This window comes from Protobothrops mucrosquamatus, unplaced genomic scaffold, assembly GCF_001527695.2.
Source record: "Protobothrops mucrosquamatus isolate PMUCROS unplaced genomic scaffold, P.Mucros_1.0 scaffold2196, whole genome shotgun sequence".
Taxonomy (NCBI): domain Eukaryota; kingdom Metazoa; phylum Chordata; class Lepidosauria; order Squamata; family Viperidae; genus Protobothrops; species Protobothrops mucrosquamatus.
In genome coordinates, this window is record NW_015388289.1 from 70,892 (window position 1) to 86,249 (window position 15,358).

The 15,358-nt window shown below is 46.1% G+C and overlaps 1 protein-coding gene across 1 annotated transcript in view; it reads right to left on the bottom strand.

The window, feature by feature from the left end:
* Positions 1 to 15,358, bottom strand: part of MIER2 (MIER family member 2) — a 46,852-nt gene that overhangs the window by 7,586 nt on the left and 23,908 nt on the right. The window contains exons 6-8 of the mRNA XM_015824307.2: positions 14,937 to 15,088; positions 11,000 to 11,081; positions 3,560 to 3,654 (exon numbers count right to left, since the gene is read on the bottom strand). Coding sequence (XP_015679793.1) covers positions 3,560 to 3,654; positions 11,000 to 11,081; positions 14,937 to 15,088 — 329 coding nt within the window. The remainder of the gene's footprint in view (positions 1 to 3,559; positions 3,655 to 10,999; positions 11,082 to 14,936; positions 15,089 to 15,358) is intronic.

Consider the following 15,358-nt stretch of genomic DNA (forward strand, 5'->3'; position numbering starts at 1 on the left):
ACACCGCTGCTGCGCGAGCTGCACTGGTTGCCAGTGGTCTTCCGGGTGCGCTTTAAGGTGTTAGTTACCACCTTTAAAGCGCTCCATGGCATAGGACCTGGCTATCTCCGAGACCGCCTTCTGCCACAGATTTCCTCCCATAGACCGGTACGCTCCCACAGAGTGGGTCTCCTCAGGGTGCTGTCGGCCAAGCAATGTCGGCTGGCGACCCCCAGGGGGAGGGCCTTCTCTGTGGGTGCCCCTGCCCTCTGGAACGAACTACCCCCCGAGATCCGGACGATTCCGGATCTCCTTACTTTCCGCCGCGCCCTCAAGACATGGCTTTTCCAACAAGTGGGCCTGGCCTAGGGAGGATTTTAAATTGGGTTTTTTAGAAAAATTTTAACACCACAACTCTAAAATATTTGGTTTTAATTTGGTTTTATTTGGCGGGGATTGTGGGTATGTCTTTGTTTTAAATATGTTGTGAGCCGCCCTGAGTCCCGTCGGGAGAAGGGCGGGATATAAATCAAATAAAATGAAATGAAATGAAATGAAATGAAACAGCAAATGAATAAGAGCAACTGTGGTTTGTTAAACAAGGTTTAGCGTGACCTGTTATAGCCACAAAAACCACTTTGGAAACCTCGGGGGCTAAAGAGTAGAAAAAGGACAGATTGAGATGAATGAAGGTGGTTTCCTTTTAAATTTATCTGCAGTACTTATAATCCACTCCAGTCCTGGAGAACTCTGAACCGTGTTCAGCAATACACAACATTAAAATGCATTATCATTAAACTGAGAAATCAAGTAAAGAGGACCGACACAATTCATTCAGTACCTCTAGTGGCCAAAGGTTTGCTGAAATAATAGAGCCTTGGCTTAGAACAGAGGTAATAATAATAATAATAATAATAATAATAATAATAATAATAATAATAATAATAATAATAATAATAATAATAATAAAAAAGTTGGAAGGGACCTGGTGGACTGGAGGAAAAGGGAGGCGGAAGCAATTTACATGCATGCATGCGTATGCACTGCGCAAACAGGGCGGGGCTTGTTTCGGCACGCCGTTTTTGCACCCCTTGGTGGCGGCGCCCCATTTTTGCGCCCTGTGGCACGGTGGTGGGCCATTTTGGCACCCCGCGGCACGGTGACGTGCCATTTTCGTGCCCCGAGGTGTAGCGTCCTGTTTTTGCACCCCGAGGTTCAGCGGCGGTGTCCTGTTTTCACGCCCCAAGGCACAGCATCCCATTTTTGTGCCCCGAGCCGTGACGGCGGCCCGTTTTCACGCTCCGAGGCATGGCAGCCCATTTTTGTGCCCCGAGACGTGGCGTCCCATTTTTGCACCCCAAGGCGCAGCGGTGGCATCCCGTTTTTGCACCCCTAGGTGCAGCAGTGGCATCCTGTTTTTGCACCCCGAGGCGCAGTGGTGGCAGCCCGTTTTCGTGCCCCGAGGTGTGGTGTCCCATTTTTGCACCCTGAGGCACGGCGGTGGTCCGTTTTTGTGTCCCGAGGCATGGCGTCCCATTTTTGCACCCCGAGGCATGGCGGTGGCCCATTTTTGTGCCCAGCTGCTGCACTAGCGCAAGTGAGGGGGTGTGCCCGCACATGCATGGACACTGGCCAGCTTGTCCCAAGGCCCGGTGGCCTGCCCCCTACCGGCCCACGGCCCACAGGTTGGGGACCCCTGGCTTAGAAGATAAATAAAATAAGGTCTACATACAGGTAGGGGAGTGCAATGGCTCAGCAGTTAAGACAGTGGGCTTGTCGGCTGGAAAGCCGGCAGTCCGGGTTCGAGACCGGAACATCGCGCAACGGGGTGATCTCCTATCACTTGCCCATCTCCTGCCAACCTAGCAGTTTAAAACATGCAAATGCAAGTAGATAAATAGGTACCACTTCAGTGAGAAAAGTAACAGCATAGCCCAGGGGTCTTCAAACCTGGCCCTTTTATGACTGGTGGACTTCACCTCCCAGAATTCCTCAGCCAGGCATGCATGCCTGGCTGAGGAATTCTGGGAGTTGAAGTCCACCAGTCATAAAAGGGCCAAGTTTGAAGACCCCTGACATAGTCTTTGACTTCCAACCATTAGTACAGCCACTGTTCACAATCACAGCAGCACGGGAAAAGGGATGTCCAGCTGGTTCTTCCACTTATGATTGTCACAGCATCCCCCTGGTCATGTGATCAAAAATTCTGGCACTTGGCAAACTGACATGTATTTACGACAACTGCAATGTCCTGGGGGGGGGGGTGTCATGTGATTGCCATTTGTGACTTTCCCAGACAGCTTCTACCAAGCAAAGTCAATGAGGGAAGCTGGATACCTTAAGGACCATTTGATTCGCTTGACAACCATGGCAAAAAGGTCGTAAAATCAGGCACGACTGACTTAACACCTGTCATGCTTAGCAATGGAAATTCTGGGCCCAATAATGGTCGTAAGTTGAGGACTACTTGTATATCTCTGGGAAGAGACAGTTCCCTAAAGCTGGAGAAATTTCCTAACAGTGAGAACAATTAACCAGTGGAACAACCTGTCTCCAGAAGTTGTGGGTGCTCCATCACTGGGGGGTTTTAAGGAGAGACTGGACAGCCATTTGCCTGAAATGGCATAGGGTTTCCTGCCTGAGTAGGGGGTTGGACTAGATGACCTCCAAGGTCCCTTACAATTCTATTCTGTTTTGTTATTGAATGATTCTTTCTATGGTTGTGTGTATCCATCCCATCAAGCCCAAAGGTCTGGAATGGTATAGATCTCCTGCCATGGGCTGGGGGATTGGACTAGAAGACCTCCAACGTCCCTTCCAACCCTATTATACTATGTTCTATATTCTACGTTTTACGGTTTTGAAAGTGGGCGTGCCATTCCAGATCATCTGAGAGCACAGGAGAAGATCCATCTCAGCCAGTAACTGTCCCTAACCTTGGGCCCCTCAGGCTAAACCAGGGGTAGGCAATCTTGGCTCTTTTATGACTTGTGGACTTCAACTCCCAGAATTCCTGAGCCAGCCATGCTGAGGGGACAGGGAGAGGTTTCCATGCTGAGCCATGGCGGCTCAGGAATTCTGGGAGTTGAAGTCCACGAGTCATAAAAGGGCCAAGGTTGCCTACCCCTGGACTAAACCAAGAGTTTTCAACCTTGGCAACTTTTAAGACTTGTGGACTTCAACTCCCAGAATTCCCACAGCTGGGGAATTTTGGGAGGTGAAGTCCACAGGTTTTACACTTTGCCAAAGTTGGAGATACCCTTGGGCCTAAACCAGGGGTCTTCAAACTTGGCCCTTTTATGACTTGTGGACTTCAACTCCCAGAATTCCTCAGCCAGGCACGCCTGGCTGAGGAATTCTGGGAGCTGAAGTCCACAAGTCATAAAAGGGCCAATTTCGAAGACCCCCTGGTCTAAACTGTCATCACAATGTCCGTATTTGCCAGGACACGCAAGAAGGCAACGAGGGGTGAACAGCGCAGTCAGCCTCCTGAAACCTTGCCTTTTCTACTGCCCCTTTGAAAACCCTGCTTGGAATTCACCTGCCTTCACACGGGACCCAGACTGGCTTCCAATTTTACCTTGTTGGCTTGAATAAGGTGGAAGTTTTTTCCGTGCACCCGAAATCCATGTTCAAAGTTTCGGCATTCTTCTTCGCTCCAGGCACAGAGCTCATCTGCAAAGGGGGAGAGGGAGGCAATCAGGGAGAGAATGTCAGCCCTTCCAGATAGGCCAGCTCAGGAAAGACAGGTAGCCCTCGACTTACAACAGTTCATTTAGTGACCGTTCAAAGTTACAACGGCACTGAAAAAAGTGACTTAGGACCATTTTTCATCTTTGCAGCATCCCCGTGATTATGTGATCAAAATGTTATCACGTGAAGTATTAATACCACTTTACAAGGCCTTGGGAAGGCCACACTTGGAATGCTGCATCCAGTTTTGGTCACCACGATGTAAAAAAGATGTTGAGACTCTGGAAAGAGTACAGAGAAGAGCAACAAAGATGATTAAGGGACTGGAGGCTAAAACATATAAGGAACGGCTGCTGGAATTGGGTATGTCTAGTTTAACAAAGAGAAGGACGAGGGGGGACATGATAGCAGTCTTCCAATATCTCAGGGGCTGCCCCAAAGAAGAGGGAGTCAAGCTATTCTCCAAAGCGCCTGAAGGCAGGACAAGAAGCAATGGGTGGAAACTAACCAAAGAGAGAAGCAACCTAGAACTAAGGAGAAATTTCCTGACAGTGAGAACAATTAACCAGTGGAACAACCTGCCTCCAGAAGCGGTGAATGCGCCAACACTGGAAGTTTTTAAGAAGAAACTGGACAGCCATTTGTCTGAAATGGTATAGGGTCTCCTGCCTGAGCAGGGGGTTGGACTAGATGACCTCCAAGATCCCTTCCAACATTTTTATTATTATTATTGTTGTTGTTGTTATGATTATTATTATTAAAATTCAGATGCTTGGCAACTGGTTCATACTTATGACCGTTCCTGTGTCCTAAGGCAGAGGCCCCCAACCTTTTGGGCACTAGGGACCGGTTCCGTGGAGAGAAGTTTTTCCGCAGACCAGAGGGTGCGTGGTTTTGTCTGCTGTCTACATCCTGCGGATGGGGCTTTGCTTGTTTGTGTGGCCCAGTTGCAGGCATGCCATGGCCCGGTACTGGTCCATGGACCGGGGGTTGGGGGCACCTGTCTTAAGGTCATGATATCTCCTTTCTTAACTTTCTTACTTGCAAGATCAATGGGGAAGCCAACCGTCTTACTACTTATCAACTGCTGTGATTCTCTTAATGACTGTGACGAGAAAGGCCGTAAAATGGGACAAAACTCATTTAACAAAATGTCTCGCTTAACAGCAGAAACCTTCGGCTCCGTTGCGGCCGTTAAGTTGGGGACTACTTGTAAAGACCGCCAGAAATCCCTGAATTTGACTTTTTTGCTTTAGGTTGTAACAACAGAATCTTAAAAGCCATCAAAAAAGAATCAAAGCCGGACAAACAAACAAAAACTTTTTTTTTAAAATGAAAGCGGTAGCGTACGAAGAAAATTGATATAAAATGTTTTATAGATGGCATTTAACAGCGGTGAGGTTAGCAAAAATGTTTAAAAATATATGAAGCAATTGTTGGAAATGTAAACCAAAACCAGGCACTTATTACCATCTTTGGTGGACATGCTCTAAAGCTAAAAGATTTTATAATCATCATCATCATCATCGTTATCATCATCGTTATCATCATCATCATCATCCTAATCATAATAAAGTTGGAAGGGACCTTGGAGGTCATCAAGTCCAACCCCCTGCTCAGGCAGGTAACCCTATACCATTTCAGACAAATGGCTATCCAGTTTCTTCTTTAAAACTTCCAGTGTTGGAGCATTCACAGCTTCTGGAGGCAGGTTGTTCCACTGGTTAATTGTTCTAACTGTCAGGAAGTTTCTCCTTAGTTCTAGGTTGCTTCTCTCCTTGATTAGTTTCCACCCATTGCTTCTTGTTCTGCCTTCCGGCGCTTTGGAGAATAGCTTGACTCCCTCTTCTTTGTGGCAGCCCCTGAGATATTGGAACACTGCTATCCTGTCCCCCCTCGTCCTTCTCTCCGTTAAACTAGACATACCCAATTCCAGCAGCCTTTCCTTATATGTTTTAGCCTCCAGTCCCCTAATCATCTTTGTTGCTCTTCTCTGCACTCTTTCCAGAGTCTCAACATCTTTTTTACATCGCGGTGACCAAATAATCAAAGCCAGACAAACAAACAAACTTTTTTTCTTCTTATTTTCTTGCCTAAGTTTGCGGTCTGTCATCTTTGTGCAAGTAGTCCCCGACTTACTACAGTTCATTTAGTGACCGTCCAAAGATTACAATAGCACTGAAAAAAGTGTCTTATCACCGTTTTTCACACTTAACAACCGTCGTAGCATCCCCATGGTCACATGATCAAAATTCAGACGCTTGGCAACTGACTCATATTTATGACGGTTGCTAGTGTCCCGGGGGGGTGTCACGTGATCCCCTTTTGCGACCTCCTGACAAGCCAAGTCAAGGAGGAAAGCCGGATTCACTTAACAACCGTGTTTCTAACTTAACAACTGCACTGCAACGATTCACTTAACAACTGTGGCAAGAAAGGTCACAGAATGGGCAAAAACTCACTTTAACAACTCTCTCTCTCTCTTAGCAAAATAAATTTTGGGCTCAACTGTGGCGATAACTCGAGGACTGCCTGTATTCCTCTAGAAAGAAAAAAAAGATCGCTGAGAATTTTCCTAAACTTTTAAAAATTAGAGGACGCCATGTAGGTTTATTTTTTTTTAAGCTGTTCAATAATTGAGTCAGATCTTCTTCTTCTGTTTTTTTTTTTTTATAAAAAAGGAGAAACATGCTTCAATCTCCAAACACTGACAGTTATTTTCATCTGTTTTTTTCCGGATTGTTCCGCAATGAGATCCTGACTTTATTGGAAGTGGCGGCATTTAATTGTTGCATCGATCTCTGATCCACGATTCTTTCTTTCAAGCCAGGGGACACATGACTGTCTTGGAAACTGTCCGTTCTCTGACTTTTAGCACAAAGTACACAAGATCTGCTCAGCAAGATCTACCAAGAGGGAGAGGCGAGGTGGCAAGAATTCTAGCAACCGGATTATTTCCCATTTACCACAAAGGGGGTTTGCCACAAAGGGGCTGCCCCAAAGAAGAGGGAGTCAAGCTATTTTCCAAGGTGCCTGAAGGCAGGACAAGAAGCAACGGATGGAAACTGATCAAGGAGAGAAGCAACCTAGAACTAAGGAGAAACTTCCTGACAGTAAGAACCATTAACCAGTGGAACAACCTGCCTCCAGAAGCGGTGAATGCTCCAACACTGGAAGTTTTTAAGAAGAGACTGGACAGCCATTTGTCCGAAATGGTATAGGGTTTCCTGCCTGAGCAGGGGGGCAGGGGGTTGGACTAGATGAGCTCCAAGGTCCCTTCCAACTACTACTATTACTACTACTATTACTACTACTATTACTACTACTATTACTACTACTATTACTACTTCTTCTTCTTCTTCTTCTTCTTCTTCATCATCATCATCATCATCATCATCATCATCATCATCATCATTATTATTATTATTATATAATCTATATGCATGTTAGGCTTTGGCCAACTTTAGTTTTACTTCTTTACTTCTTCTGACTTGACCAAAGTTAGTTTGGCTTCTAACCGCCTTCTTCCTCTGCGGCCATCTTCATTAATGGAGAACCTCGCAAGAAGCTGTTGAGATACAGGTTGTCCTCGACGTACAACCATTCATTTAGCGGCGGTTTGAAATGACAACACGTGACTGCGTTTTACGAGAGTTTTGCCGAAACCTGGCATCTACGTTTTCCGCAACGCCAGCTCACGGCGAACCATGGGTTCGCTTAACAACTGCTGCAAAAAAAAGGGAGTAAAATCAAGCTGGTGATGTGACCAACTCGGTTTACAGACGTCACAAATTATGACTGTGATGGACAGGCTCCGTTGTGGTCGTACGTTGAGGACTACCTGTAAAACTACCTGTAAAAGATGATTAGGGGACTTGATGCTAAAACATATAAGGAACGGTTGCTGGAATTGGGTATGTCTAGTTTAATGAAGAGAAGGATGAGGGGGGACATGATAGCAGTGTTCCAGTATCTCAGGGGCTGCCCCAAAGAAGAGGGAGTCCAGCTATTCCACAAAGCACCTGAAGGCAGGACAAGAAGCAACGGATGGAAACTAACCAAGGAGAGAAGCAACTTAGAAATAAGGAGAAACTTCCTGACAGTGAGAACAATTAACCAGTGGAACCACCTGCCTCCAGAAGCGGTGAATGCTCCAACACTGGAGGTTTTTAAGAAGAGACTGGACAGCCATTTGTCTGAAATGGTATAGGGTCTTCTGCCTGAGCAGGGGGTTGGATTAGAAGATTTCCAAGGTCTTCCAACTCTGTTATTCTGTCATACAGAAGCTGGAAGAAGAAATTAACGGCTGATTGACATCAGACATAACCTACATCAGACATACACGATGATTTAGATCAGACATGTCAAACTCGCGACGCCACGTGATGTCGCGCGACCTATCGGGACTGTTTTGCCATTGCCAGCAATGGGGTGGGCGCGTCTTCCGCATGATGCGTCCGGCCTGCGGGCTGGCAGTTTGACACCCCCGATTTAGATGCTCTCAAGCTTCCTCCTTCCGTTATATATTCAAGATGGACAGTATTTAATATTTATTTGTTATGTATATGTAGGGGTGTGGGTCTATACATATGTTGTACATAGTATGTTTAGGTTTGTGTCATGTATGTGTTTCACTTTGAGAGCGGGCAACTAAATTTAATTCTTGATGTGTGCCGTTGTGCCCACAGTAAAAAAAAATGACAATAAAGGTTATCTTATCTTATCTTATCACATGACGTGTCGCGACGTATCATGACTTTTTTTCCCCCATTGCCGGCAATGGTGTGGGCGCGCTTTTGCTATGATGCATCCGGCCCACCAGCCAGAAGTTTTGACACCCCTGCTCTAAATCTAAAACAAAGCATGGTTTTCCTGTTGTAGTCAACCCTCTCCATCTTAATCACACTCCTGGTTTGGATGACGTCTCAAGAGTTAAGTGTAATATGGCTCAGTGAGGTGCTCAAGCCCTCCCTTAATTAATTCTTTATTAACTCTTGCCCTTGAATCCACCTGGATATTGGGGTTGACGGGCTCTGTTCTGCTTAGACTTTCAACCACGTCTTTTGTTAATCCAGCAGGCCTCTTCTTCAAATTAAGGGTTTAGATTAATCTGGGGACCCAGGTTTAAAAACTCTGCTCAGGGGTGAAATTGATCCATGGGTAACCTTTACCTTTAATCTACCCCTTTTTCTTTCTATTTCTTTTCCTTTTTAATGAATTACCAGTAGTGGTATTACCAATATGAATTTTATTACAACATTAATATCTGGAGATTTCCAATTAAGATTGTATAAGAAACCTAGTCCTATACTTCAATAATTAATTAACAAGGTAAAATTAATCAACGACAGAGCCAGTGTGGTGCAGTGGTTAGAATGCAGAATTGCTAGGCTGACTCTGCCCACTGCTGGGAGTTCGATCCTAACCGGCTCAAGGTTGACTCAGCCTTCCGTCCTTCCGAGGTCGGTGAAATGAGGAGCCAGATTGTTGGGGGCTATAGGCTGACTCTGTAAACCAGGGGTCTCCAACCACTGGGGAGAAATGGGCAAATGCATATGTGGGGGGGGGGACAACCTCACATGCGAAGCTCTACTCGTGTAAGCAGAGGGCGCTTGCACGAGTGGAACTTTGCAAGAGCACAAGCACCCTCAGCTTGCGTGCGAACCTCCATTTGTGTGAGTGGAGGGTGTCTGTGCCTACCACTCACCCCCCCACACAAATACCGTGCCAGGCCGTTAGGCTGCCAAGCTAGAAAGCTTGGGGACCACTGCAGTAAACCACTTAGAGAGGGTTGTAAAGCGATATTTAAGTCTAAGTGCTATTAGTATTGCTATAAGGAATTTAAATTTGGAGATATCTGCAAACACTTTGTACATTTACTGGTACTTTATTCTATACCAGGGGTAGGCAACCTTGGCTCTTTTATGACTTGTGGACTTCAACTCCCAGAATTCCTGAGCCAGCATGTGGGAACTATGGCCCTTTCATGACTAGTTGACTTCAACTCCCAGAATTCCTGAGACAGCATGGGGGAACTATGGCTCCTTTGTGACCTGTGGACTTCAACTCCCAGAATTCCTGAAGCAGCATGGGGGAAACTTTGGCCCCTTCATGACGCGAACTTCAACTCCCAGAATTCCTGAGCCAGCATGGGGGAACTATGGCTCCTTTGTGACCTGTGGACTTCAACTCCCAGAATTCCTGAGCCAGCAAGGGGTAAATTTTGGCCCCTTCATGACTTGTGAATTTCAACTCCCAGAATTCCTGAGCCAGCAAGGGGTAAATTTTGGCCCCTTCATGACTTGTGAACTTCAACTCCCAGAATTCCTGAGGCAGCATGGGGGAACTATGGCTCCTTTATGACTCGTGGACTTCAACTCCCGGAATTCCTGAGCCAGCATGGGGGAAACTTTGGCCCTTTCATGACCTGCAAACTTCAACTCCCAGAATTCCTGAGGCAGCATGGGAGAAACTTTGGCCCCTTCATGACTTATTGAACTCCACGAGTCATAAAAGAGCCAAGGTTGCCTCCCCCTGTTCTATACCTACTAACTCTCTTTACATATTTTTTTATTTCTTTTATGCATCTATTCATTGTTTCTTTAAGTGCTGTAATAAATACACTTAGGACCACAACTGAGCCCAAAATTTCTGTTGCTAAGCAAGGCAATGGATTAAGTGAATTTTGCCCCATTTTATGACCTTTCTCGTCAAAGACGTTAAGTGAATTACTGCCGTGGTTAAGGTAATAACACGGTTGTTAAGTGAATCTGACTTCCCCCACTGACTTTGCTGGTCAGAAGGTCGCAAAAGGGGATCACGTGACCCCCCCCCCCCCGGATACTGCAACTGTTGTAAACACATGCCATTTGTCTGAAATGGTATAGGGTTTCCTGCCTGAGCAGGGGGTTGGACTAGATGACCTCCAAGGTCCCTTCCAACTTTATTATTATTATTATTATTATTATTATTATTATTATTATTATTATTATTATTATTATTATTATTATTATTATTATTATTATTATTATAGTGTCTGACTTTCAATCATGTGACCCTGGGGATGCTGCAACGGTTGTTAAGTGTGAAAAACGGTCACGTCGGGTTTTTTTTTTCTTGAATGCTGTTGTAACTTTGAACTGTCACTGAATGAATGGTCGTAAGTCGAGGACTACCTGTTCTCCTCAAGGGCGCCAGGTTTGAAAAGGTGAGCTTGGGAAATCTGAGGGAGGGGGGTGTTTCCCAGTGGGACTACAGAGCCTCTGCCAAACAAGAGAAAGAGAGAAAAGTAGAAAGAAGAGAAAGACAGAACGGCCTTACGTCTTACCTCGAATGACCTTCACGTTGAACCGGAGTCGCCTCAGGGCTTCTTCTGCGTTGAAGTTACATTTCACCAATTCGTAGAGGGCCTGTGGGAGAAATAATAATAATAATAACAACAACAACAACAACAACAACAGTTGGAAGGGACCCTGGAGGTCTTCTGGTCCAGGGGTGGGCAACCTTGGCTCTTTTATGACTGGTGGACTTCAACTCCCAGAATTCCTGAGCCAGCATGGCTTAGCATGGAAACTTCTCCCTTTCCCCTCAGCATGGCTGGCTCAGGAATTCTGGGAGTTGAAGTCCACGAGTCATAAAAGAGCCAAGGTTGCCTACCCCTGGCCTAGGGATTGGGGACACCTGTTCTAATCCAACCCTCTGCTCAGGCAGAAAACCCTATACCAGGGGTGGGGAACCTTGGCTCTTTTGTGACTCGTGGACTTCAACTCCCAGAATTCCTGAGCCAGCATGGCTCAGCTTGGAAACCTCTCCCTGTCCCCTTAGCGTGGCTGGCTCAGGAATTCTGGGAGTTGGAGTCCACGAGTCATAAAAGAGCCAGGTTTGAAGACCCCTGCTCTTAATCTTCGTCCTAGGATAGGGGTAGGCAACCTTGGCTCTTTTATGACTCGGTGGACTTCAACTCCCAGAATTCCTGAGCCAGCATGGCTTAGCATGGAAACTTCTCCCTTTCCCCTCAGCATGGCTGGCTGAGGAATTCTGGGAGTGGAAGTCCACCAGTCATAAAAGGGCCAAGTTTGAAGACCCCTGCTCTAAAGGTACAAACCAGTAGTTCCACGGGATGTAGAGTTGGTCTATAGCAGGGGTGGGGAACCTTGGCTCTTTTATGACTTACGGACTTCAACTCCCAGAATTCCTGAGCCAGCATGGCTCAGCTTAATAATAATAGTAGTAAAGTTGGAAGGGACTTTGGAGGTCATCTAGTCCAACCCCCTGCTCAGGCAGGAAACCCTATACCATTTCAGACAAATGGCTGTCCAGTCTCTTCTTAAAAACCTCCAGTGTTGGAGCATTCACCGCTTCTGGAGGCAGGTTGTTCCACTGGTTAATTGTTCTCACTGTCAGGAAGTTTCTCCTTAGTTCCAGGTTGCTTCTCTCCTTGCTTAGTTTCCATCTGTTGCTTCTTGTCCTGCCTTCAGGCGCTTTGGAGAATAGCTTGACTCCCTCTTCTTTGGGGCAGCCCCTGAGATACTGGAACCCTGCTATCATGTCACCTCTCATCCTTCTCTTCATTAGGCTAGACACAATCATTAAACTAGATACAATTGCACAGGGATGCCTATGATTAGAAAATCAGCTCTGGCTATGGGGAGAAAGAAAGAGGCCACTGAGAAATAGGAACCGGAGCAGGGAAGGGGATGGGAAGAAGAAGCAAGGCCTTGTCATTGTCACCGCGCACAAAAAGTATGGAATAACAAGGGCTAAGGAGGGACCCAGCTCAGCTGCAGCGTCCCTAATTGGCATTATAAAGAAACATCTGCAAGGAAACAACCAAGCTCGGAGAGGAACAAGGACCCCACAGTCCTCCTCCTTCTCCTCCCCTCCACAACCCCCACTCCTTTCTAGCACTGATGATGTTACCTAGTTGGGTAATGAAATGTCTCCAAGAAAACAAGCACACTCGGAGAACACCAAGGACCCCACAGTCCTCCTCCTCCTCCTCCTCCTCTCCCTTCTAGCACTGATGATGTTATCTAGTTGGGTCACGAAATGTCTGCAAGAGCATCAAAGACCCCACAATCATCCTCCTTCTCCTTTCCACAACCCCCACTCCTTTCTAGCACTGATGATGTTACTTAGTTGGGTAATGAAATGTCTGCAAGAAAACAAGCAAGCTCGGAGAGCACCAAGGACCCCACCATCCTCCTCCTCCTCTACTCCACTCTCTAATAGCCCTGATGACGTTACCTAGTTGGGACATGAGACGCCTGCAAGGAAACAACCAAGCTCAGGGAGCACCCAGGACCCCACAGTTTTCCTCCTCCTCCTCCTTTCTGCAAACCCCACTGATGATGTTACTTACTTTGGGTAACGAGACATCTGCAAGGAAACAACCAAGCTCAGGCAGCACCAAGGACCCCTCAATTGGCTTTAGTGATTCTTGATGCTAAAGACCTTGACGTCTTCAGGCAGGGCTTGGAAATAGCCTTCTCTCCAAGGGCATATTTGAAGCTCAGGGTTGAACTGTGGAATCCTTGGTGCTCTCTGAGCTGGTTGTCTTCCCCCCCCCCCCAGTACCTAACCAGGGAACATCTTCCCCAATCCAGCATCTACCGACTGCAGCAGGTAAAGCTTTGTCTGTCTGTCTGTCTGTCTATCATCTATCTACCTATCATCTGTCTATCTGTCTATCTATCTATCTATCTATCTATCTATCTATCTATCTATCTATCTATCTATCTATCTATCTACCTACCTACCTACCTACCTACCTACCTACCTACCTATCATCTGTCTATCTATCTATCTATCTATCTATCTATCTATCTATCTATCTATCTATCTATCTATCTATCTATCTATCTATCTATCTATCTCTATCTATCTATCTATCTATCTATCTACCTACCTACCATCCATCCATCCATCCATCCATCCATCCATCTATCATCTATCTATCTATCTATCTATCTATCTATCTATCTATCTACCTACCTACCTACCTACCTACCTACCTACCTACCTACCTACCTACCTACCATCCATCCATCCATCCATCCATCCATCCATCCATCCATCTATCTATCTATCATCTATTTTCCCATGGTTTTCCCAGTTGCAATGTATGGCTGTGAAAGTTGGACCATAAGAAAGGCTGAGCGCCAAAGAATGGAGGCCTTTGAACTCTGGTGCTGGAGAAGACTCCTGTGAGTCTCCTGGACTGCAAGGCCATCAAACCGGTCAGTCCTAGAGGAGATCAACCCTGACTGCTCTTTAGAAGGACAGATCCTGAAGTTGAAACTCAAGTACTTTGGCCACCTAACGAGAAGGAAGGACTCACTGGAGAAGAGCCTAATAATGCTGGGAAAGATGGAGGGCAATAGAAGAAGGGGACGACAGAGGATGAGGTGGCTGGATGGAGTCACTGAAGCAGGAGGCATGAGCTTAAATGGACTCCAGAAGATGTCAGAGGACAGGCAGGCCTGGAGGAACGTCGTCCATGGGGTCGCGATGGGTCGGACACGACTTCGTAACTAACAACAACAACAATCTACCTTTTTGTTGCCCTAGTTATCCTTCTCTGCTGAGGGGAGATTTGAGGCCGCCTCAGAATTTTTACATTAACTCATTCATTAGCCTTCCTCATAATAAGCACTTCCCTTGCAGCAAAATGTTGAGACTCTAGAAAGAGCACAGAGAAGAGCAACAAAGATGATTAGGGGACTGGAGGCTAAAGCATATAAGGAACGGTTGCTGGAATTGGGTATGTCTAGTTTAATGAAGAGAAGGACGAGGGGGGACACGATAGCAGTCTTCCAGTATCTCAGGGGCTGCCCCAAAGAAGAGGGAGTCAAGCTATTCTCCAAAGCGCCTGAAGGCAGGACAAGAAGCAACGGATGGAAACTAATCAAGGAGAGAAGCAACCTGGAACTGAGGAGAAACTTCCTGACAGTGAGAACAATTAACCAGTGGAACAACCTGCCTCCAGAAGTGGTGAATGCTTCAAAATTGGAAGTTTTAAAGAAGAGACTGGACAGCCATTTGTCCGAAATGGTATAGGGTTTTCTGTTTGAGCATGGGGTTGGACTAGATGACCTCCAAGATCCCTTCCAACTTTACTATTATTATTATTATTATTATTATTATTATTATTATTATTATTATTATTATTATTATTAGTAGTAGTAGTAGTAGTAGTAGTAGTAGTAGTAGTAGTAGTAGTAATCCCACTGGTAATGGGGGAGCGTTAGCCCCGTAGCACTCACTTGTTCGTTATCCTTCACGATCTCTCCTTCCGGAAGCCTGGCATTGGAGACTTCGTCCCATCTCCTCTTGATGGCTCGGAAGAGGAATTCCTCCACCTCCCTCTCCGGGAGGATATTTGGGTCCCACAACAACTGGTCATCGTTTTCATAGACTAGATAAAAAAAAAAAGAGCAAGTGAGTGAGTGAGTGAGTGAGAGATGGAGAGAGAGACTGAATCTAGAGTTTAGTGTAGCGGTTAAGGTCCTGGCCTGGAAACCAGGAGGTTGTGGGTTCTAATCCCACTTTAAGCATGAAAACCGGGTGGGTGATGTCAGGCCAATCACAAGATGCAGTGAGTTCTAGTTCCACCCACAGGCATGAAAGCTGGCTGGGTGATTTTGGATCAATTACCAGGAGACTATGAATTCTAATCCCGCCTTTG